Source organism: Zonotrichia albicollis, chromosome 3 (genome assembly GCF_047830755.1).
Source record: "Zonotrichia albicollis isolate bZonAlb1 chromosome 3, bZonAlb1.hap1, whole genome shotgun sequence".
NCBI classification, from domain to species: Eukaryota; Metazoa; Chordata; class Aves; order Passeriformes; family Passerellidae; genus Zonotrichia; species Zonotrichia albicollis.
This window is the reverse complement of record NC_133821.1, coordinates 40,830,148-40,856,783: the sequence shown is the minus strand read 5'-3', so window position 1 is coordinate 40,856,783 and position 26,636 is coordinate 40,830,148. Positions and strand designations below refer to the sequence as shown.

General features: G+C 38.5%; 1 protein-coding gene across 5 annotated transcripts in view; it reads right to left on the bottom strand.

Annotated features, from left to right (window-relative positions):
• KIF6 (kinesin family member 6) overlaps positions 1 to 26,636 on the bottom strand; it is a 156,570-nt gene that overhangs the window by 34,580 nt on the left and 95,354 nt on the right. For all 5 annotated transcript variants that reach the window (XM_074537230.1, XM_074537229.1, XM_074537226.1 and 2 more), the window contains 2 exons: positions 26,509 to 26,611; positions 19,758 to 19,813 (listed from right to left, as the gene is read on the bottom strand). In XM_074537230.1, coding sequence (XP_074393331.1) covers positions 19,758 to 19,813; positions 26,509 to 26,611 — 159 coding nt within the window. The remainder of the gene's footprint in view (positions 1 to 19,757; positions 19,814 to 26,508; positions 26,612 to 26,636) is intronic.

Genomic DNA, 26,636 nt, shown 5'->3' with positions numbered 1-26,636 from the left:
TCCCCAGTTCCCACCACAGGGGAGTGAGCAAGTGGCTGTATGGTGCTTTTTTGATGGGCTTAAACCATGAGAGGAAATAAGTGGGGGTTTTGTTCGTAATGCAATGCCCCTATATTTGCTGTTGGACTCAGCTACCACCCAACTATGAAAATCAGCTCAAGACTCTGAAACTATTAAATCTGATTCATAAAGTTGCATGCACCCACTCGAATCAGATAAGAAGTCCTGCTGAATGAGCAGAAGTTAAAGATGCATATTCAGCAAATAATCACTCAGAGACAAAGAGGGGAGCAATCACATAACTTCCATGAGCTTTGTACAGATATATGTTTAACTGCATTTGAGCTTAGAGTTGTATCAGCTTACAAAGTATTCCTGAAAGTAGGAGACATTGAACCCAAGCATAGATATTCAAACGGAACAATTTCTCAAACTAAGAAGATTAAACAGAGATAGTTATAGGAAATCTAACCAGATATGTTAGAATATTTTTTAAAATCTGGTGATGAAATTATATGAGAACACAGTCTATGATAAAAAGTATCTGACAAGAAAATTCATGGAATAAAAGAAAATATTCTATTCTAATGCAAAATCCTGCAGCACTAGGAACAAATAAACCATTCAGCCTTTCTCTGACCCAGAGAAATATTTGGGACAAATTCTGAATTTTCTTTTCAAACTTTGTCCTTCTCCAATGGCAAAAAACATGTCAGTTGGCTCTATTAGGACAATGTGCAGAGACAAAGTAGTCTGCATTAGTAAACTGGCTCAACACTATGTCTGATGGAAATGCTTAATTTTGGAATACATGGTTGGCCAAATCCCCATGTAATTTGATAGCTTCTCATTTTCAGAAAACTCTTGGTGGCATTAGGGAGGAAAATATATTGTTACAATACTCACGGCCTCTCTGATGCACACGCATTTTTCCAGGTATGAAATATGGCCCTCATCAGCATTAAAAATATATGAGTGACAATACCTCAGGTAACATACTGTAGAGTATAACCTGCTGCAGCAAATTTCTCCCTTCTGCAGTGGTTTGAGATTTTACTGCCTCTCCTTTCTCCTCTTCCCTCTCCCTTCCCTCCATCCCAAAGTTTACTGTCAAAGGTCACTGCCCCACAGCAGAGAATGTAAAAGGAAATGTCTGCCCATGTTCTGGCTGCTCTAGCAGCAGAATTTGACACATCAGCACAATCATACCAGCAATTTAAGATGAGACACTATCATCAACTCAACTACAATGTCTGATATACAAGTAAACACTCTCTTTTGCCAGCTGGGAAGAAAAGATTGGAGAAAGCAACTACCAGCAAAGAGATGGGCCAGATCATTGGGAGCAAGGAAGCTGATGGGATTTAATAGAGCTCTGCAGTCAGGGCTCCCAGGAAGGATAACAGGTTTAGAATCTGAAGCACAACCCTGACTTCCACAAATTCATATTTGTAAACCATAGCCTAAGCACATTACCAAACACACATGGAAATACACAGTTTTTCCTCCATAATACAGGATACATAATCTCCTTCCTTGGAATTTAAATATCCCAGATTCAAATGGATACATTTTACTACCATGTAGGATACTGCACATTTTGAGATTACTATTTAAAATATCTGACTGGGGCATGTTCCCTTCCTTGCCAGACTCAGTTGAGACAATAATAGGTTTTATTGAAACATTTAATATCTTCAAGTATGATCAAATTTACAGACAGAAAGCTTATGACATAGGAGTCTCTGCCAATCATTGCTACAGGATGACAATGCACTTGACTTCCCAGAAAAAATCTCATCACTGGAAGGTTGTTCAGGCATTGGGATGGAATTTCCAGGGAGGTGATGGAGTCACCATCCCTGGGGGCATTCAAGAAAAAGCTGAACATGGCACTTAGTGCTATGATCTAATTGAAGAGATAGTGATTGGTTAAACATTGGACTCAATCATCTTGTGGCTCATTGAGCTACTCTATTTACAGTCCTCTAAACTCTTGACCCATTTCTATGTATTTACTTCTAACCTCCATATTAAGTCTCCTCCCCTTTTTCTTCCTGTTCTTGTTAATTCTGGCCAGATTACTTTTGTTGTTTCACAAGATGACGACTTACAGTTTATGATTCAAGGACATTCCTGTTTATTGTTTGGCCTGCATTTCCACAGCATCCTTTATCCTACATCCCACATTTCTTTTTTTTAATAGCCTTTCATACATTCTGGCTGCTAAAGAACAAAAAAAAAGATTTGATAAGGTTAAACAGCAAAACTATACAGAAACTGACTTTCTTTTCCTGCTGACATCATTCTGGACCTCAATCTTCCTCTAAGTACAAACTGTCATATGCTACATAGGCCTTAATTGTTGAAGCATTCCCAAGGGAACACTGGAATACTTTTTCTAAAAATCCAGATACTCAACACTTGAACATTTAGGATAACCTACATAAAACACCAACAGCTCTGGACTGCAGCTCAGCATCTCCTTGAAACTGAAGATCAGAACCAATACTTTCTGAATTTACAAACAAATGCTTGGACCTTTATTTTCATGACCCAAGGTTGGCTGTCTACTTATTTCTGACCAGGCATTTCTAGCCAAGCATGGATATACAGCAGCAAGCACACTCCAAGGGACTTCAGCAGAAGCACACATTATGTCTGGATGCTCCATGGGGAGTGGATAGGCAGCTCAGCCAATAAAGTAGTACTTCTCTATGTGCTGTAGCAATGGCAGTTTGCTGCATTCAGGAAATAAGGGAACATTTTTTTTAGGAGGGGGGATTTATTTGGTTTTGTTTTTCCTGGTAGCTCTCCTGAATTTAAGTACCTAAATTTCACTTAAGCTGTATCTTAGATGCCAGGGTGCTATTTTAGGTATTGTCCACAGTGAACAAATATTCTGTTTATCTTCATATGCTAGGAAAGAAACAGAAATGAAGCACATCTGGAAACTATCGTTCTGTTGTTTATCACATCTATTTGTTCATGAATTAAATATTAAGCTGGCCCAAAAAGCATGACTGAAAAGCAATGCCATATGGATAAAGAGCCATAATCTGTGAATTTAGTGCTCTAGATGCTTATATGATTAAATATCATCTTATCTCTTGATTATTTCTTAGAAATTAATGTGAAGAAAAAGAATAAGGAAAATAGAGAAATAGCCTTGTATACAGCTCCTATCCTTTCCACACTTTCAAATATGCAAATTTAAGATGAATGAAAAATAAATAAAGGGTTCTTAAAAGCACAAACAAGCAAAGTCAACACCAAAGGATTTTACCCTCAACAAGTTTTCTGGTAATAATGCACTGGACTCAGTTAATATTTTAGGCAGAGAATGACTATATCCAAGTTTCAGATGAACATGGTTATTTTCTGTTTTTTCTGCCTTCATGGCTTTGTAATTTCTATGCAACAATTTGATGTCCAGTATCATTTTGTGGCATTTCTTCTGGCCAGAGCTGTCCAACATAAAATTAAATACTGAGTTCCAGGGCTCACTATATACTTCAGTTTCAGAAACTTAAAATTTTGCTCTTACCAAAGGAATTGTCCTGGCATTGAGCACATAGTGCTTTGTAACTTCTGGTCAGATGAGACAGACTGATATTAAGAATCTGACAAATATGACACAAAATTAAAAATAAAATAAATTTTAAAAAATTACTATGCTGAAGATGATTAGATATGCTACCATGTTTTGAGCCCATGCAGATAAACATTTCAGGGTGATGGAAACAAGTCAGAGTAAGAATGAGTGTATGACACATTTTTTTTGTTCACATTAGTTGTAATTTTGTTCACATAGTTGTAATATATCTACCAAACCTTTGACAAGTAAGTCCTTGAGTGTCAGACACATACTAGCAACCCAGTAAAATCTGAAATAGCTTCCTGTGAACGTGCAGCATATATTCACTGTTGTGGGTAAACCCAAGACTGCTTCTTGAATTGCTCAGCAATTTAAAACACAACCTGATTATATATAACTGGTAAAATGATAAAATTAACTCAGAACAGACAGCTTCCCTCAGCCTTAAATAAAGTGCATGAAAAAATCTTCATATTACAGCTATTTGCTGTTGATTGCATTCCTTCTGCAATATTCACAATCAACTGTAGTGATATTACATTATTTAGGAACTAGGTTGATTAGAAAAAAACAGCTATTGTCTTTTAGTATGTGTAGGTCTATATGCCTGTGCTACAAGTCTGCATGAATGCTGTCTAGACATGTAAATGAACCATGAGATACTACGAAGAACAAATTTCCCTTTCTGTGCTCAGGAAGGAATATCACTCTTGTACAGTACTACTCTGAATAAGTGGAGATCTACTTTAAAATTTGAAGGTTTGATTCTTCACTGTTAAAATGTCTGGCCATCCAATACTAAAGACTTAAATGACTTGGATGCAGGACTTGAGGGAATACTAAATTTACTGATGACACTAAGTTGGGATGAACTATTGACTCCCTTGAGGGCAGAGAGGCCCTGCAGAGAGACCGTGACAAATTAGAGAGATGGGCAATCACCCACTGGAGGAAATTCAACAAGGGATTCTGTACCTGGCGTGGGGCAAACCTGGCTGTCTGTATATAGTAGGGAATGAGAGGCTGGAGAGCAGTGCTGGAGAACGGGACCTTGGCTCTCAGTTTATGGTAACTTGAACAGGAGTCAGCAGTGCCCTGGCAGCCAGAAGGGCCAAGCATACCTTGGGAGCATCAGATAAAGCATCAGGAGAGGTTTAGGTTGGATACCAGGAAAATGTTCTTTAGACAGAAGGTGGCTGGGCACTGAAACAGGCTCCCCAGAGAAACAGTCACAGTCTCAAACCTCACAGAGTTTAAGAAGCATTTGGACAATGCTCTCAGTCACATGGTGTCACTCTTGGGGTTGTCTGTCTTGTGCAGGACCAGGAGTTGGTCTCAATAATCCTGTTGGGTCCCTTCAAAGTCAGTATATTCTGTGATTCTATGACCAAGGAAAATTTCTTGTACAAAAGATTGTAGGAATCAACACACACACACACCTCAAAATATAGCATCAACTATCACCTAGCATTTTTTCTTTAATAGAGCAAATTGAATAGATTGACATAAGAACATACTATAGTCTAATAAAACAGCAAAATGCAGGGTAGCAATCTAGCAATGACTACCTATTTTCAGTCAAAAGACAGCTTGCAGGCAGAAACATGTAACTGAGTATTTTTCCAAGTTTATAGTCATGGCTTGATTAAATCCAATGAGCCTGGTCAATCAGTTTTAGTTATTCTAGAGAAACCGTAAGTAAAAATGTTTACTTGGTTTCTTCCTGAGCATAACTTTTCCCCCTGAAAACAGTTCTGTTTGTAAAGAACAGAACATCATTTGTAATAATTAGAAAATGAAAATGATTCCTACATATGTACATTCCAACTTAGAGCCAAAGAAAACATTAACATCTTGGGCCTGGAGTGACTGTTACACTAATAAGGTTCTTCTGTTTAAAGAATAGCACGCCAGGGAGCATAATAGAGCTGCTCAAATGAGTTCATTCAGTTTGGTATTTTCTGAATAAGTCATTTGACAAATCATGTTTTCTCATTCTGAGGACCCATTCAGAATACATACTGCAACCCTGGGGCATTGCCTATTGTTTGAAAGTAAAAACAAACATATGCAAGCAACCCTGAAACAACGGACAATATTTAGCATTGCCATTAACATATGCATTGCCCCTTGAAGCCACAAGACTTCTACTTTCTGAAATAGGTTTGCTGAGTGCTGCTGCAAAGACTACTTTATGTTACCAAAGATGGTATCCTCTTCTTATGAGGAAGAACACAAAAAAGAAAAAGGCCTCAGCGAAGCTACTAGAACTGCCTGGTTCTCTTACCAGTCTCATTTATACCAGATCAGATAAGAAAAGTCCTACACCAGCTAAGGAATGAGGAAGACAGAGCAATGACATGTGTCCTTCTCTGTTTTCTGAAAATGGCCAAAGCATGACCGTGCTGCTGCAGCAGCAGAAGAGACAGCTCTGGCACAGCTGCCATAAACATATGTGTATCTCTGAAGGGAGAGAGCCTGCACCACCCACAGGCTGGACATATCAGCCTCACAATAAATCAAATTTTACTGTTCTCCTTGGGGTTAGGGTTATGCTTAGGGTTAAGGTAGAGAAAACTTGAAAGTCCAGAGAGCAGGGTCAGTGCACAGGAAGAGGTATGCCAAGGAGACCATGGCAATAAAACAACATTGCTCCATCCACACCTTACACGGAGAAAATACTCACATGTTGGATATGCCCAAGAAAACAGTCACTTTTTCTGACAATATTAGGGAAAGGCTTAAAAAAGCCAAAATGCCTTTGAACATATCTCCTTTCCAGAGTATCAGTTACAATTCATTATCTGATTTCAAGATTTAAATTCCTTTATGGAAAGAAAATTCTTCCTTTGCAGAAAATAAATTAAAGGTTGCAATTTCAAAGAGGAACAATTCGGCAAACCTCGATCCATTACTGCAAATCATGGCATCCCATGCAATTTCATTGTTTTCCCTTTGGTGAAAATGACTTTTCCCTTTGGTGAAAATGATTTTTTTCATAGACATGTAGGTTATGGATATCTTCCTGTCTTTTCATTTGACTCCATTGCAGGATTCTGGGATTTCAGTAAGGTTAATTTCAAAAGGAAAAATTACAAACACTCAGAAAAGGAGATATGATGAAATAAAATGCAATTGAAAAAAAAATTTGGAAATAGTCAACAGGGTAATAGACCAGGATGAAATTAAGGGCTGTGAAAAATACCAAAACTTGCCCAAACTAACCTCACTGAAGTTGTCAAATCAGGAGAAAAAGATAAAAGAGGAAGACAGAAAAGACAGCAGGAAAAGAACTGAATGAAATTACCTGACTAATCTAAAAATTTTTAAAATTGTCACCAAAGGGAAAACAATAAAAATACATGGGATACCATGAAATGCAAGGATATGGACCAAAACAGAAAAGAAAGCATTACACTCAGGAAAGGAGATATGATCAAATAAAATGCAATTGATAAAAATTAGGAAATTTGGAAATTTAGTGAAGACAAGCAAATGGACCAGGATGAAATGAGTTGCAGTGAAAAGGACCAAATCTTACCTAAATTAACCTCACTGAAGTTGCAAAATCAGGGGAAAAAAATCAAACAAGATAAGGGAAAAGACAAGAGACCAACTGTAAGAAAGGACCAGCCTAATTCTAAAGAAAAAAAATTAATTTCCATCCAAGAAAGGAAATGAAACCTTGAGAACAGAAAAGAAAGTGTTCCAGCAGTCTGGAAAGGAGATAGGATCAAATAAGATGCAATTGAAAAAAACCCATAAAATTTGGAAATTTAGACTAAAGGCAGATGCATTAGGATGAAATGAGGTGTTTTGAAAAGGTCAAAGAATTTCCAAAATTTATTGTACCGAAATCCCAAATCCAGGAAACAAACGCAGACAAAATATAGGTGAGGATATTGAGGAAATGACCTGCCTAATTAAAAAAAAAATTCTCACCTAAGTGAAAACAATTAGATTGCATGGCATGCCGTGAAAAAGTCCAAAACTTGCCCCAATTAACCTTTACTGAAATCTCAAAATCGGAAGACCATGTCAAACAATATATCTGCGAAGAAATTGCTTTCTTTTTTGTCAAGTAAATTTTCCTGAAATACACAGTTTCAGAAATTAAATCTCATGTTTTTATGAGGAATTTTTAAACAATGTTTTGCTCATTTCCCTGTACTTCATGGCATCTCAAGCCTTTTTATTGCTTTTCCTTAGTTGAAGATTTTTTTTACATTAGGCATTTCATTTCACCTATCTCTTCCATCTTTTTCTTTGACTTCATTTCCTGATTTTGCAATTTCAGTGATAATAATTTCAGCAAGTTTTGATCCTTTTCACTGCACTTCATTTCATCCCAATCCATTTTCTTCTAGTTCCCCCATTTCAAAATTTTCTTTTTTTTTTAAATTTTATTTGATTAGTGTGTCTGTAACACTTCCTTTTCTGCTTGTAACACAAACAGAAAAGTTCCAAGTTTGTAACACTTTCTTTTCTGTTTTCAAGATATTACTTCCTTTCCTGAAAGGAAGAGTTCTTGTGATTTCAATGAGGATAAATTCAGTAGGCTTTGGTTCTTTTCTTTGTCCTTTATGCCTTTTTACTATTTTATCTTTGTTTTACCTTTTTTTTTTTCCATTTCTTTTAATGAATTTCATGTCTTGTCTCTTCTTTTAACTTTGGTCCCATAGGTTTTATTTTGCATCATTTTGGAAGGTTTTGGAGCCTTGTATTTATAAAGGAACACGCCACTTCCCAAAGATTGCTCCCTCAACAGCTTTGTTCTTGGTGCCATTTATGTTCCAGGGAACTGGGCAAGAAGCTGCTTTTGCTGCTGCACTTAGGGTTAGGGTTACGCTTACAGTTTGTGTTGAGAAAACCACAGAGCCTTGAAGTCCACAGACACTGCAACTAGAAAAGGCACGCCAACCCCACCATTGCTCTCTTCACACCTTGGCACCACCCACAAGGTGGAAATTCACCTTGAAAAATTCTGATTTTTCTGCTCTGCTTAGGGTTAGGCTTGAAAAAGCTACAAAAACTAGGGGCATAAGCATGCCAAGGGGTGCATGGTGCTGCCCCAACATTGCCCCCTCACATCTTCCTTTTGGCACCTCCCTTGTGTCTTGATCCTCAGGCTTGGAAAATGCTGATTTTTCCTGCTCCACTTACAGTTAGGACCTATAACATGTGCAATGCCTACCATAAGTATAACAAAGACATACTTTCTCCACTGTTTTCAGAAAGGAATACTAACACTTCACAGGCTTTTATAACAGACTTTATAGTTTTGTCTGGTTCTCTTTCTTCTTTGCACATCTTATTATCAGCTTTCTGGGGACTCAATTCAGCTAAAAGGATTATTGTATTATAAATTACCTAGTCATAGGTTGCTTAGAATTACACTCAGCAAACATAACTACACTACTTCAAGACAATTTAAGCCTTGCTCACTTGGCAGAGACTTTTGAGATTCTAAAAAAATTTTCACGTGAATCAAAATATGATCTGTTGATTACAAACAAGGTAGTTAATTGATTACTCTCATTATGAACACAGCAAAAAAGCAAAGAAACAAAAAATCATTAACATGAACCTTTCACTGAAGTTCTAGCAAGAAAGAAAAATACATTCCATCTCTCTGCTTTATATTATGATCCAACTAGATGCTCAAAGGACAAGAAAATAGGTTGTGGAAATGTCCATCATAGTCTGCCTCAGAGAACAGTAACCAGCTACCATATGGTAGCTACCTGCCAGGCCTGTGTGAAAGTCATGACACCAATTCTGCCTTATGTTGCGGTGTGTTGTAATGTCCTGTTTTAGATTTCCAGGTCACCTCCCAGGTGTGGCAATACCCGTTCCCCTTCCCCCTCGCCCCTTGCTGAGTGAGTCCTGTCATTAAGGCTTAACATTCCAACAAGGTGTCGTGTGGTTGGTCAAATTCAAAGGATGCCCCTCAGGCCCAGAGGTCATTGGCCTGTCTAGGTGTCCCTCGTCCCTTGAGACCCCGCCCCCCCACCTGGTTGGTGGCTCACCTGTCCCCTCCCCTCCCCTCCCCTCCCCCTGAGCTTAAAAGGTGAAGCAGGCCATGTGCTCGCCATTCTGTTGGGGTTCTTCCCAAGATTCAGACATCTGTAACCATGGAATAAACCTCTGGATATTAAACCCTCCAGCAGAATCCCTCCTTTTTTCTCTTCACCTTCGCCTGAAGCCTCTTCCTGAGGTAAACGGAGTCCCTAACAAGCCTGGACTTGTTTAGTGCCCAGCTGAAACCGCCGGCAAGCTAAAGGTGTCTCTGGAGTGATACACCACAGAAGCCGCCTTTGGCTCAGCAGCGAGGGTCAGACTGGCCCAGGTACAATCTAACTGGTAATATTGGGATTCATATTCCAATAGCCTTACAGCACCTTGAGAGATCTTCCAGAAGACACTGTGAAAGACCACATAATTTTAGATTATGCTCTACAGATCTATGGTTAACATGTCTATGGTTAATCATGCCTGAAGTGGTAGAAAAAGAACCTGAACAGGATCAGGATGAAAGTGATCAGGATGAAGATATATTGCATAATGGAAAGCAGGAAGTATGTTAAAACTGAAGGATTTGTAACCAAACAGAAAAATAAGATGTAGCATCCTACAAAGCAAAGTAAATTACATTTCTAACAAATAAGAAACTGCAGATGGTCACAAAGTAGTCAAGAAAATAATATCTTTAGAAACTCAGCTGTTTTTCTGTGTTTTCAATTCCTTGCTTCCAAAAATCAAAATGTAACATTTAAAAAAATAGAGCTCAAAACTGTTGTCATAATGACACGAAACTTAGATATTTATCCAAAACAAACACACATAGGAACTTTGGTTTTTTTCAGCATTAAGTTGCCAAACAATTGGGCCAAGAAATTAAGAAGAAAGATTCTGAAGACTGTGTCAGCCACGCTGAATGGCTTCAGCTTTAACAGCTACTGCTATTTTTGGTAGACACAGAAACATGCCTCATTTATTACAAAACTGCTTTGAAACTGACCTGCAGATCAGAAACAGACTGGGGCTTCTAGGCACTGGGCCACATTGAATAACATCCCAGCTGGGAAATTACATCTGGGGGACTGTTTGTCCCCATGGCCTGTTTTCTCTTCTGTTTTTCTTAGAGATGGCTGCAGGTTTTGCAGACCCAATGTGCTTTGTTATGTTAGGTATAAGCCACATCACTCAGGAATAAGCAACAGAGTTACACACCAGAGAAGCATAGTTACACACCTGAGATGAATTATGGAAGAAATAATGTTTGTGTACTATTTTCTGATACAACTTGTGTCCTGATACCAAGACTGTCTCTGTTAAGTGACAGAGGACATCTGTAACAGAGAGGCAGTGTTCCAGGAGAAAAGAAATCAGTGGAAACTATGTGTATTGAAGCTTTAATTTTCCATATATCCCAGTGCAGGACAGAAGTGGTGAAGCAGCAGGCAGGCTGGCTTTTTTGCTTAGAGAGCTTCCAGTCTGCATTGATGTGCTTTTGTCAAATCTCCTACTTCTCATAATAAACTACTGTTTCAGCTTCTCCTAGATCACTGATCTGGCTGTTGATCTGGAATTTCTCAGGTACTGAGCAATCCAGTTAGGGATGTTGGACTGTCATGGTTTGAGCCTGGCACAGAGCCAGTGCCCCCCATGAAAATGCCTTCACCCTGGTGTCTGCTGTGAGATGTGACCAGGAATAAGCAAAACAGGCTCTAACTTAAACATAAAGAACACTTTATTACTTAAACTACAGGAAAATAGGGAAAGACTATAAGGAAAAGAAAAAAAGAAATTGAAAACCTTACAAAAAAACTTTCCTCCTCCCCACTCCCTGACTTTCCCAATCCGATACATTCTCCCAAATCATCAACTGCCCAGCCTTGGCCCCACACTTTAGTATACTCAAACTGCAGTTCATGAAGAGGAAAGGAGTCCTTCTTGTTCCATAGGCTTCTCCTGGAAACACACTGAAACCTCGTGTGCTTCCTTGTCACTTCGGCACCGCCCGGAAAAAGTCCTTTTGCCGCTTGTGACATCTTCCTTCCATGCCCAGTGCTCTCACCACTGACGGCATGGACCAGAGCTGCTTTTAGGGTTGTCTTTCAAGGATGCCTTGTCTCACTCCAAAAAGGCACAGTCTCTGCTTTGGGACATCTGTCCCCCCCATATTTTTCCAACCCCCTGGGGCCGGGGGGTCCTCACGAAGAACCCTCCTGGTTTTGAGGCACTGCCTCCCCCTAAATGCAGTCTCTGTGTCACAGGAACAACTGAGTCCATGGCCACAAGAAAAGTCCAGCCAAAAGGCCACTCCAAATCATCTCTCCCCATCCAATCATCTCCACGTTCTTCGGGCCAGGTCCTTGTCTCATCTCATCTCTTATCTCCCTTCTTATTCAGCTTCGAGGAGGATTAGCATTTTTGCAAGGCCCCAATCATGAAAGAAAGGGTTAAAAGTTTTCAGTCTCTGTCTATCTCAGAACGATAATACTCCCACACGTGCTGCTGCTGCTGCTGCCGGCCGGGCTGCACCCTTCCCCCCCCCTTTCTCCTCCTGGGCCGGCTGCTATCACCGCCGACTCTCCCTCTCTCTCCCTCCTGGGGGGGGGAATGGCTGCCCGATGTCTCTTGGGGCTCCTCCACCCTTCCATCCTTGAAGGCTTTCTCACCCCCATCTCTGTCCAGGCCCCGGGCCTACCGCATGGCTGCCCCTCCCCCCGCCCAGCAGTAGAGGCTGGACGGGGGAAGAGATCTGACCTCTTCGAAGCGACGTCCCAAGAGAGAGATCCAAGGGCAGTGCCCTGCTTTTTAACCCCTGTGTATTCTCGGAGGTGTGTCCAAACCCCACTGGCTACACCGGGTGCCAGTCTCAAACCCAAAACCTTCATTGGTTTGACCACAGCTTCCCAGAATTCCCACTCCTTCCTGGTCAAACCACCACATGGACACAGAAATCATGGTACATGCAGCCTGACACTGAACTGGCTTTGAAGAAGGGACACACAGTACACCTGACAGAGAATGTGCTGAATGAGCTGCACAGCATGTGCTGCACCAAGTGCCCATTTGCACTGGGTGGGATAGGGCTCAGAGCAACCTGTTCTAGTGGAAGGTGACCCTGCCCATGGCAGGAGAGTTGGAACTGATGACCCCTAAGGTCTCTTCCAATTCAAACCATTCAATGATTCTATGAATCTATAGCTAATGCTTGTTGCCCTTGATCAACTAAAAAAATAATAAACATAAATGTGGAAATCTTTTCAGAATCTTCTTTTCAATCCATACACAAGTAGAACTCAAACTGACCTCAGCTAGAGTTTTTCCTTAGTGAAGATTTCAAGATTTCAAGTTCCATGGATTTTAAAGGTCTCTGGTGTGAATACAAACTACCTGAAGAATGAAATGCTGTGAAATGATATTATTGACTTATCTGCCCATTAAATCTGCATACAGAATATATTTAGTTATGAGTTGTTTGCATCTCATTTGAACCACATTTTTTTGTGGAATGTAACCTTTTCTTCTTGAAGTTTCTCAATCCCTTTTTAAACCAAACCTTGCCATTTTTCTTCTACACTAGTCATTTCCAGTAAAATTTGCTCAGCACATATATGTTTTCGTAACTACTTGATAGTTTTTGGAATTACACTAGAACAGTTAATTAAATCGGCAACTAGGAAGTCACAGTGTTTATTTCCATAAAAGAGTAAGTATCTCAGAATATTACACTAAAGAATGGAATGCATTTCAAAGCATAGTAATTTCTCTCTTATTGTCTCCATTCACAGCTGAAACAATGTCCAGTAAGTTAATGTCTTTAACTCAGAACGTTTATATTACCTTAAAGAAATGGATAATACTACCAATAATATTAAGCTTTAAGAAAGCAGTGCATAGATTTTGATGGGTTCTCTCTTCATCTAGCAAATCATCACAGCTTTTTCATTTCATTTAGATTCCATGTAAGTCACAGACCTTTTCTTTAACAGAGAAATCCCATCCTTCCAAAGCACAGATACTTCTTCAGCAAAATTAATAAAAATGCTATTTGCTTGTTCATTACTTCCCTCAATTCTTTCAGCTCATATAATCATGGCTTAAAATATGTGTAGCATTCCTAGTATCAGCTGTGGTATTCTAGTTCTTAACTAGCTGATCATTCTTTTTTCAAGTAATTGCCCACATGTGAAACTACAGCAATGTACACCACAGAGTGCTCTCTGACCATCTCCGCCTAAAAACCTGAACTTCATCTCTCTTATTTATTTTTCTCTCTGTGCAAAAATGCTGCTATTAATGTCCTTCATAAAGTCATGCAGGTGTAAAGAAAACCCTTGCATGGTGCAAAGGAAACCCTTGCAAGAAATATTTTTACTTTGGAGTTTAATGTAGGTCTGCTTGGCTCATCAAGATGGGGAGGAAGAGTGACAGTAACAAGATTGATTTTTATGTATACATACATAGAATCTTGCACAAAGAAAAAAGGGTGAAAAAAAATTCTGGGTTTATATTAATTAGGTTTGGAGTAGGTTTAACATCTACTGTGCATTCACAGATATAACAGTGTGACATCCAAGTCAGTGAATCAGAACCAATATTATCTCTGAGCACATGTCTTGTCCTTGCTCTCCTCCATCCTTACCATTTCAGCATATCATGCCATTAACTGTGACACATATGAACAGTATTTGAATAATTTGCGGGTAAATTAAATGAGGACTCTTCAATAACCTTGCTTTGCAGTACTAGAACCTGCTGTCACTAAAGATTATAATTTGCTTTGGTATTCTATGATCTTGTGCACAAAAATCTAAACCTGAAATGAGGCAGAGCAGTGCATCAGCTTAGCATTCCTGTGGGTATAGATGCACCATCAACATCATGTGCACATAATCCACCCACCTACCCTTTTTCATTCCGAGAGTGCCTGTTTCCTCACACAGTTATTACTCCCACATGAGTTTGTCCTTCCTCTTCCAGCTTCAATCATAATGTTAGCTGATTTCTGGACAGACTAAAAACAACAGCTGCTTCCCTCTGGGCATTAAATACCATTTAGTATGTCTTTTTCCCTTTAGGAAAAAACTAAATCTAATAGTGGTAAAAATAACCCAAAACAGTCAGACTTTTATAGGAGTGAAATGGAAATCTTTACTGCTCTTAAAGGCTTCTAACACACAGCACATTCTTGCACATAGGAAACTTTCTTTGGTGGTGAAATTCTGAATGAAGGTATCAGTTTGATTACATTGAAAATAGAAGTTGCAGTTCCCCAACTCACTCTTGGATTAATGTAGTAGCAGTTGGGTCTTTTTTCTTATTTAATGCTTTACAGTTTGTTCAGATGTAGAGTAATCCTTACCACTTTGACACAGAATTTTTGCAGTAATAGTGTAAAACCACCTTGTCCATAGCAGCACCCTAGAAAAAAACAAACCCTCCTGCTAGCCCTGATAAGGGGAGAAGTTTTTATTTCAGAGGTTTTGCCTTTGCTTCTCACCATACAGCTCTAGTTTAATTGACAATAAATTAAACTAATTTTCCTGACCTCAATCTGTTTCACTTAGAAGTTGTTAAACCATGTCCTCATCTTTATTTCAACCCACAACCTTTTTCTTCCTACTTCTCCACCCTATTCCTTTGAGGAAGGGATGTGAGGAAGCTGCTGGATAGTCAGCTGAGGTTGACTCACCACACTGTGCTAGGCACAATCACTCAAATTTTTGCAATGAGAAATTTTCTTCACTATTCTGAAATCAAATCTTAGGCTTCAGCATCAAATTTCCTTCACTGTTTTCTTCAGTAATACGAAAAGGATCTACAGTTCTTGTTAGAGACTCCAACTCTGAAAATAATACATTGCAAAAACACATGCAGTCATACAGCACTTTTTTTCCCAAGAAAAAAAACTTTTTTTTTTTTAATTCTTTTTTTTTACTAGCAAAATATACACTTTGAAAGTTCTTAATGTTGGACTAGAAAGGCAAAAATGTACTTTGTGTCAGTGCTGGCCCACTTTCCACTTCTCCTATGCTGGTTACAGAGTTCTCATTATTTCCTGTCCTCTCAGTTATTTTTTTCCAGTTTCACTCATGTTGGTTTTTTGTATTTGTCTTTTAAAGCCCAGTCATTGGGTACATTCTCCAGCGATATGTAAACAATTCTGAATAGTTCACTCAAACAAATCCAGGCATGTCTACATGTTCAAAATCTATACAATTTCTCTGCTTTTTTATGGTGTATTTATGCAATAACTTGCAAAAAGAATTGCCCCTCAATGCTTGCACTAAAGCCATCGGCTCCTTTATTTTTGCCTATACAGAGTTTAGTGTCATAATGCAGCAAATAGTGCCACTAAAATTACCCTGACTTAGAAATACTTCCCTCTGCTTCTTTTTTTTTTTTCCCAAGTATCAGAAAAAGACAATTTTCATCCTCAATAAAAGTCATCCTCGTATTCTAGGAAGTCATTGTGAAAAGTAAGCATAATGATAAATCTAAGACGTATTATTTAATTAAAAAAATATAAATCCCTGTACTACTATTAAACATAAAAGGAGACAGAATCCAGGACTAAGTGATACACTAGCAAAGAGGCATGCTGGTCAAAATGTCTCATTTTGATATTATAGTTATTCCACACTTGAAATCCATCTTTTATCTAGACATAGTTTTCCTTAATCTTTTGTGCAAGCAGTACATCTACAAAAGCCTACCAAGAAAATCCTACCACAAATTTCTTTTTACAGCCCTAATTTCCTGATGTTTTTGAAATGCTAGTGTAATTGAGAAGGGGTTGGAGTATTGTGTGTACTTTTCACTGCACAATACTAATATTTCCAAAGTCAGAATGAAAGAGTATTTATGACATAAAAGTTACAGCCAGATGCTGCTGTCACTATCTCAAAATATAATCGGACTGCATGAAATGGATTATTATGGCCTCTGTGGTTTTTAGCTTTATACTATTAAGAGTAACTTAGAAATAATGGAAACTGATATTGATGGGATCTGTTCTTGATTGTACACAACAAGGCAGCCAGGAATGCTTAAGGAAACCAAAACAACAATAAAAGTAAATGAAAGATCTAGTTGCAGGGTGCAGATGACTCTTATTTCTCATACCACATTTTAAGTAATAATTTGGAAGTTTAGGAAACTTACTTAGCATCTTTAATGATCCTTTGAGTATGACTTCAATGATGAAACAGACTTAATTGAAAAAAAATGTTTTATGGTGTTAAACTGTATAGGGTAGTGTAATTGAATTGACTAAGCTGAACTGGATAGAAAACTTGAATACTTCTTAGGAGGTGCTTACAGGTAGATACATTAACAAATATGTTCTAAACAAAGCTGGACATGATGAAAGGACAGATGAATAAAATCTAATATTTATATTAGCCAGAGTGCTAATTTTCACATGTTGCAGAGTATTACACAGAAAGAATTGAAGAAAGGAATTTACAGTATCATCACTTTTAAGCCTCAGACATCAGTGCATAAAAACCATCCACAAAGTAGTTACATCTGCATGACCTGCATCAATCAGGATATAGATAGCTATAAATGGGTACAACACAGAAATAATTTCTTCCTTATACAATAGAACTAGAGTAAAAACTGAATGAAAATACATTTTTCCCATTTTGCTACCAAAATAAAAAGAAAGTAAGAAAATTAATTTTCAAGTTGAAAAAGCTACTCTTGTAGCTACACTTATATACCAAAACAAGACAAAATGTGCTTTGTGCAATGTTTTTTTAGAACTTTGGAGACATTTCTAGCTTGATTCTTAAGGAGCATTTTCAGAATTCATGTGGTCTACAACTTATTACAATTTCCTACAGGAGGCATGTAAGCATTGTCAAGCTCAGTGCAGCACTACTGATTTGTTTCATGGCTGCTTGCTTTGTTCAAGGCATCAGTTTGGTTTTTTAGTTTATATATACTGTTGTATCACTCATGTTTCCCAGATATACTTCACTTTTCAATATTAACACTGAAGAATTTTAACAAAAGCAAGTTTTAAACAGATGTTTTTAACTGCAGCTAAATCCATACTCTACTGCACTACAGCTCTCCAAAATTTTGCCTTACTGAGGAAAAATACACAGCAATTCAGTCCAAACCAAGGGTTTCTTCTAGATTTTGCAGCAATGCATGGAAACAGAGTCTTGAGAGATGATGTCTACATTGCATTGTTACCTTATTTCTGAGAGATTCAAATCTCAAGGGACTGAGAGATCACACAAGTCTTGTCCTAGCATGATGTTGCAAGTGGTACCTTCAGGACTGGCCTGTGCACCACTGCATCTTCTACTGTCTCCCATGCCCTCCAAACATTTGTTCTCCCTCAGGGAAAATGCCTTTAGGGTGGCTACTAGGCTCCTCCTTTCAAGCAGCACAGTTGGAACCCCAGATACTGAGCAAGATGTGCTTTTGTGTAGCTGCTTATTGCTGGTGTTCACTGTTCCTGCTCTAAAATGAATTTCAACTTCCATAGGAGAAAGAAACTTGGCAGTCAGGGCTGACTTTTGGCTACACCTTATTTAGGCTAAGGAATTTCTTGGGTGTAACATAGATGAGCAAATCTAAGAGACAGAAGGAATGCAAGACAAGGTAGACTTCAAGGTGGTAGCAGAGGGAAAAGAGTCCTCCATGGTATGTTTAACTTGCTTTTCCAAGTTTGCCACAGTAAAAAGCCTACTTGGCAGGAGTTAAGTGAGTTTATATGGACACTGCAGAAACCCATAGTTGTGAGGTAGATACTGAAATTCTTCTTGCATGGGTCAATTTATGAATATCTATGCACAGGTTCTGTACGGACATTTATGTTTTGGCCAGCCTGACAGAGGCAAAATAACCTACTGAAAGAAGAAAGGTGATTTCTAGTGTCATGTCTTACAGAAATTACCAAGTGTTCAGAAAACTCTTGCAGGAAGGCTCAGCACCTGATGTGTCTGCTTCTGGATCTATTCCAAACATCAGTTGTGCTGTGGTTTGAAAACATTTTGCCAACATGGCTGAGGCTTTCTGCATACCTGACATAATTTAAATATACTGCATAATATCTCTGAGGGACTTGTGGTGAACCCAAAGGTGACTGGGAGGGGAATCTGGCAATAATTATCATTCATGACCACAAAGAATATAATCATGGCTATGGTGCAAGTACAGAGCACTTGGCAGCTGTGTTGTGAGATATTTGTCCTTTCCCAGAAGTCAACTGCTATTCTAAGACATGAAGTGATGATAATGACTTCAATGTCCATGTCTATTTTAGTGCCATCCAAAGAAGGAGGAGATAGAAAATAAGAGCAAGATCTACACCACTTGCCCTGGATGCCAGATTACCTTTCAATCTGGTCCCTCACATTCTGCATCTGAAAGGTTGAAGAGACATGGCTCACCTCAACGTGCAAAATGGAGGACATGGATCTCCAAGAACTTCAGGATCAGAAAGAAAACTGTTTAACATCTGACAAATCCTGGACAGCTTCCAGGATTGGAGTAAATTGAGTGATTTGGAATCAACAGAACTCCAAAATCATCTAGGAACATACCAAAGGCTGCTAAGAGGATCAAATAAGACCTGCCTTGGGGTTGAATATACCTATGGGTGATTTTTGACATTGAACAATCTGAAATTGGATATCAACCATATATGGTTGGGCCCTTAGAAGAAAAAAAATGAAACTCCCTACCAAACTGAGGCACTCCTCAAAATTGAACTAATTAATCTGTACAAAGTGCAGAGTGCTAATCTTTTATCAGAAGTCATGTAAATTTATGGATAAATACAATCCTTAATCCATAGATATGAATTTTTTAAATTATGGTTTTGGATCCTTTGATTCCAAAATAAAATTTAAAATTCCATGCTAATACCTTACCTTCTGTTTTTCAATAAATTTTAGACATTCTATCAAATAAAGAAGGGAACTGGTTTTTACATTACAATATTTGAAATAATCAAACTTGTACATAAAATTATTACTGCTATCATCGGCTTACAGTTTATCTTATTGGAAGTCTTAGCAATGCATTGGCATTTTTCTTTTAGAAACTAGAATCTCCTCCCATATATTTGAATTCTGTGATTTCATTAGCTAAAGGGAAAATGAAGTTAAAATGTACTCACTTATTTTATTTCTCACTTCATTTAATTTCTCTCCAAGGCATTTAGCTTCATCAAACCTGTCAATGCAAACATAATGATACAGAATTATTGTAAAGAACATATAGTTCCAGAAGCTTATGACAATAAAATACAGAATTACTCAGTACTAGTTTTTTATTTGTAAGTAGAATTAACTAGAAACAATTTTCCATTAGGAGAGATTGTCTGGTGTAAGAGAAACTATCTAGAAGAATATTGGTCTAGACAAAGAAACTGAAGAAATCCACAAGTTTTACTTCTGTCCAACTCAAAAAATATCAAAACAGAGTAAACAAATATGGCTTCTCCCCACAAAGGTGGGATGTGAAAAAGTTTCTCCATCTCAATTAGTCAATTTCTTCATAAAACAAGTTAGAATTTCAAGTTCCTACTTATGTATCTGCTTACACACATACGCTTTCAGGGTTAAATGGCTGAAGCTGGAGGGTTTCTGGACACTTACTCTTTCTTACTGAAAATGTGGAAGCCATTGAAGCTTCTGTTAGATTTTAGAAAAGCTTTTTCTACTGGGGTTAACTTAGAGCCCCAAGTAGGCATTAGGGATTGCATAAATCCCTAGAAAAGGAAAGAAACCCTGAAGTATCTCTCCCCTTCTTTCTCTCAGATTCCATAATAATTTCATTAATTACTTATTAATTCCTGAGACAGGTCTCATGTTGGCTGTTGACTCTGATTCATGTTCACAGAGAGATGTATCTGGAAAAGTTGAAGCCAGATATTTATCCAGCCTTTATTCACAGGTTACTGCCAATAGTTGAATAGGTTATGCATCTGTTGTTCAAACACTGTAGTTTATAAACCAGCACAATACCATAAACTGAAATTTGGCATGAATTTATGATATTTCATCAGATTCCATCTGTGACTATGAATCCTTGTCAAACAAAATAAGTCAGGTAAATGCACAAGACTTGACTCTAATATTGAATGAGAAAAAGCTATTTTCAATACTTTAATAAAAAAAGAGATGACATTATCTAGCATTAAGGTGATATGCATAGTGATGACTGAAGAATTATATTGTTAGCTGAAAAAACTTCATGTGTATCTTACATGGAAACCAATCAAAAAAAAAGGCTGAAATTGCCAAATCATGTTTTCTATTACCTACAAGATAAATACTCCATGGTGAAACATCAGAGCGAATTTAGCCACTAATTTTAGTGGAAAAAGCATTTTTGGCAAAGATTTCACTCTTTGAATGCAAGTGCCAGTAATCAAAATATAAACAGCTTGGAAAACAAATCCCTAACTCATCATGTAAACGAAGACAAACTCAGAGGTTGTCTAATGAGAGAGACATTCAGTGAATTAAATGAGTATTCACTTGTTTTTAATTATTAGAAATTAGAACAAAAAGTGACCCACGTGAAACTCATCCTTTCCATGAAACTTGCCCATAGGTACTGAAAAACCAAGTTAACTATTAACCAGCTAAAAAACAGAAAGCTAGGAATGAAGAAAATGGGATAAAAACAATGGAGAACAACAAAAAGCAAACTAGATTTACATCTCATATATAAGCTCAGCAGAATTTTACTACTGGAAATATTGTCTAAGATGGGATTGAGAGGCTTTATGCAGTATACATTACATTGGAGTGGCACAACTGGAAAGATTTCTTGGTAGAATATTTCACCAGAAAATGGGATGCATTTTTCTCCCCTTCAGAGAAACAATCCTAAGAGAACATGATTGCATTAAGAAATAGGATATTATTAACTTCTCTGGAAGTCAGGTATAGAAAGTTCAAATTGCAGAAATCTGATTCTGTCCAGGTATCAACACAGGGTAGTTTCTTTTGAGCAAGGAAGCAGTTATTAATGCATGGAAGAAAAATGAAAAAGAATTGCTGTAAAGCTGTAGAAGATCATATTTTCTGTCTTACAAAGGCACTTCCCGTAGGCAACTTGAATTGAAGGCAAATTGACTCAATTTTGTTTCACTCGAATTATCTTTCACTGTATCAGTTCTCTCACTTTTTAAATTCAGAGACATTACTGAGTTACAGTATAAGCTACTGAACATGTGAAGAGCTCTGAAGTAGTAGGTGAAAGTAGTAGTAGTAGCAGTTTTCTTCAAAAACAGATTTTTTCTTATATATATATATAACAAAACAAATGCTTTTCAGTATTTAATTAGTTGACTGCCTTTGATCATTTTTACACCAGTAGTTACAGAAAAAATACATCCATATTTTTATAGGTATGGCTATGCATAGTCACATCTATATGAATAATTTCACAGCCCAGGCAACAGTTGTGACCTTCACAGTGAAACTTCCAAGTCTCACTGACAGTTCACCATTCAATTACTATAAGAATGATATAATGCACATTTGATCTCTTACAGAGATGTGCCAGAGGCTCCTGAGGCAGTAGGAGCCAACAGGGGAACAGCAAGGAAATACTTCAAAGGAATTAAGGTGTGTTCTAAGAAGATGGAGTGGCCAACAGCTAAGGCGCCTTTCTACCAATGCATGCTGCATGGACAACAGACAGAAGAAGCTGGAAGTCACCAGACTGGTAGAAAACTGTGATCTAGTTGCCATTACTGAAACTTGGTAGGGCAAATCCCATAACTTGAGTTTGCCTACCAGTGGCTACAGACTGTCTGAAGAGACAAGTAAGGAGAAACGGCAATCTCTAAACCAAGAGGCAAACTGAGTGTGAAGAACTGTCTCTGAACAATAGTTATCTATCTGAGCAGGCTGATAGCTGATGGTAGGAATCAGAGACTAAGGCAACAAAGGGAACTGAGTGGTTGGCATCTACTACAGGATGCCTGATCAAGGGGAGCCTATTTATCAGGCTTTCATGCTTCAGCTGATGGAGGCATTGTGCTTACTGGCTTTCGTCCCCCTGGAAGAATTCAAACAAGTCAGCATTTGCTGTAAAAGTAGCATGGCAAGCAGCAGGCAATCAAAGAGACTCCTGGACTGCATGGAGGATAACTTCTTAAGCAAGGTAACAGACAGCCTTACCAGAGGGACATGATACTGGGCCTGTTGGTCAACAAAGTAATGAACTAATAATTGGAGACATCAAGATTGGAGGCAGCCTGGGCTGCTGTGGTCATACATTGGTGGAGCTCACAGTCCAGAGCGATATGGTTCATGGGAAGAGTATAGTTACGCTCCTGGGCTTTAGGAAAGCAAACTTCTAGCTCTTCAAGGAGTTAGTCAATAAGATCCCCTGGAAAACTGCCTTCAGGGACAAAGGCATAGAACAAAGCCAGTAGGTTTTTAGAATGTTTTCCATGAAGTGCAAAAACTCAAAACCCCCAGGAGCAAGAAATCAAGCAAGGAGGGCAAGAGACTAGCATGACTGAGTTGAGATCTGCAAATCAATCTAAAGTAAAGCAAGCAGGAAATGCACAGGCAGTAGAAGCACAGATGGATAACCTAGGAAGAGTATAGTGATGCTGTCTATGTAGGGATTGGGCTAGAATGGTTTAGGAATGGCATTTTCTGATTTAGGAGTCCCACTAAAAAAACACACTTCCACTTGATCCCTGTCCAATTGGAAGCAGGAAAGGCAAAGGTTATAATTTGAGATAAGAACAATTTACTAGAAACAGCAATGAAATAAGAAAATTATTAATAACAGCAACAATATTCATAACAGAAGTGTGCAAAAGAGAAAGTTTGGAGCGTGATCCAACCACATCCATGCCATCCAAAGTGCTCCCTTTAGTTGGGACCAGTGTTACCCCACCACTCTGTTTGCCACACTCCCCCAAGGGAAAAGGAATGCTCTTTTCTGAAATGAGAGAGGGTTAGGGTTAGATTATCCTTTTCTTCTGCCCCTGGCCATGACATAGCATGGTATTGAATGACAATAGGGTCTTGGTTACACCCACATGGCTCCAGGCCCTGCTCCCCTCACAGTTCCCACAAAAATTTAACCCTGTTCTTAGCCAAAATGAGTTACGCTCTCATCACCTGAGCTAGCACCAAAGCCCCTTTGCAGTGAGTGAGACAAAAAGTGAACTGCTTGACTCCCTGCACTTACCACACACAGACAACATTTCCTTACTGGCTCAACCCCGAGTTTCCCATAGCAGAGACTTAGATGTCTGGGTCCTTAAAATAATTTAATCACGATGCAACAGCAGGATAACAGCTTAAGCTAGTACCTCTGAGGAAGGACCCTGAACAAAGAAAACCCTGGATTCTTTTACCCTCAGTCTGAAAGCATGAAAGTCTCTGCCCTTCATCCTGAGGCAAGGGCTACTACTGTGTCTCTAAGTGTCCACCTGGCTGGGACCACCAGGTCCCTGTGTCCTTTGTTATGCAAAGGGTCAGTGCCAGTTCAAGGCCTCTTGCCTAGGGCTCCTGCCAACCAGAGCTCATCGGAGGGCTGGAACACTTCTATTAGGAAGACAGACTGAGAGAGCTGGAGTTGTTCAGCCTGGAGAAGAGAAGGCTCCAGGATAACCTTATTACAGCATTTCAATATTTTAATATATAAGAAAGATAGGGACAAATGTTTTAGCAGGGGCTGATGTGATAGGACAAGGTACTTTAGGGTAGTGCTTTAGGCTAGATTTAGACTAGGTCTGAGAGAGAAATCTTTTACAATGAGAGGGCTAAAACACTGGAACACATTGTCCAGAGAAGTGGTGGATGCTCCATCCCTGGAAACATTCAAAGTCAATCTTGACTTTGCTCTGAGCAATCTGATCTAGTTGAAGACATCCCTGCTTATTGCAGCAGGATTTGACTAGACAACTGTTAAAGATTCCTTCCAAGTCAGCCTATTCTCTGACTCTATGATAATTAGCAAACCAAGAGGATCTACCCAAAATGCCCAAAGGAAAAAATAAGACAGCTAAAAATAAGTAATTTGTGAACCAAACACTGTTTGTGGTATGACAGAAGTGGTTATGCAACTATAAACAAAATTATTAACAAGAGAAGCCTACATATAAAGGGAAGCTATGGTAACCTTTAAACATGTGGTGTCCACACTCTTCCTGTGCAATTTGAACACTGGCTGGGCAACAGAGCTTTTATGTAACTAGTAGTTGAGAGGGTGCATTCCAAATTACAGACTGGATTTCATACAAATCCATTCTAATGAACTCGGTAAACTTGGAGCTAAGCATCTCTGCTAAAAATGACTGCAAATGGCAGGGGAAACAGCCTATTTCAAAATATCAAAATTCACATTAGCACTGATTTCAGCAATCAGCTGATGCCTATTAGAGAGGAGTTACACAAGGCATTAGTATGAATCTTTGTCCTTTAAGGAAAGCAAATCTGTCACAGAACTTAGTAGACTCTGCTCATCTCTATTATATATTCTGAAACCAGAAGGAAATACTGGTTTGCTTCATAGTAATAACATACAGAAAAACCAGAAAAAATATGGAAGAATTGTTATTGATTAGAAGAAGAGCAGAGCATGGCTCAGAACCGTATTGTTCTCATGGTCATGCTGTAACTATTAAGTGTGCTACTGAATAGCAACACCAGAAATGACTGCAGTGTGATCTTTTATGCAGTGATGAGGCAGTGCTGTGGCATGATCTGATAAACTGATTAGAAGAAGGGCATTGCTAGATATCCAGCTTACATGGATACATACTTACATACATCTAATATCTTAGCAATTTGTTTTCCTGTGGCTGAGGTATAGATCCAGATAAAAAGTTAATCAGTTCAGAAAAGTGATAAATAGCAGGAACTTGAGTAAGTCACAAAGATGTGGAGATCATTTCAATTTTACTGAAATAAATAAGACTTGGCATGCCTGAAAAAAAAGTCTTCCATGCATGTGAAGTAGAAAATTGTGTTAAAGAAAACAGAAGAAAGCAGAAGAAACCTGGAGAAGGAGAAAATCTCAGAACAAAATCCAAACCAAATGACAACGTCCTACAATCAAACACTTGCCTGAACCAAATAGAAGAAAACAAGCAAAATAGCCCAAGCAACTCTTAGGGGAAACATGGAAGTTACAAACACAGATTGAGAGATTCACTTTTGCATCTGCAATCTCAAAGCCACGCATTTCCTTTGCAGTACTAGGAGGGTTAACACTTGAAAAGCTGACAATGAAGCAGTACTCTTATCCAATCAACATAGGTGTTGGTGGTTTAACGTGTGAGGTTTAAAATCTCTATGAAAACCCATGTTTTCAATGTTTTGCCATTATCACTATTTTCACCAGACATAGGAAGTGTTTTGCTAACATTAAAAACAAATGTGGAGGACAAAAGTATTATTTCTGTTTGTGAATGCAAAACTGGAAGAAAGAAGCTAAAATCACTTGGCAAACAGGTTAGGGACACCAGACATGCATATGTTAAGTATCTCCTAGCTTACTATCCAATTCAGTGGTGAAGCCAGTGAAGCATTTTTGACAATGGAAATTGGAATAATTGATTCAGTCCCATGGATTTTACTTCCCCTAGATAATTCTTGATCATGAATGTCATTGCCACGTTGCTTCAACATGGCTGTGAAGATGAATAAAACCAGCGGAAATATGCACTAAGATTCCTCATGCTATTTTCATTTCAATCCAGACTTCTATCACCACTCAGTGCCTTCTGAATATGAAATGTCTTAAGTAAGAGAAGGTGAAGGGCCTGTAACGAGTCCTCAGCAGAAGCCTGGGATGTCTGGTGTAAAATTATGTGTTCCTGCTCAGACTGCTAATGAACCCTCAGATGTCTTCCCCCAGCTGTATTTTCCTATGACACCCACCTCTTCTTCAGAAGCTGTTTGTTGTCCTCAATGGTTATACTGTCCGCATGGTCCTGCTTGAAAATTTCAAAAGCTTCTTGACATCCAAGGGACATCTTTCCTCCTGGGCCAAGGTAAAAAAAAAGAGA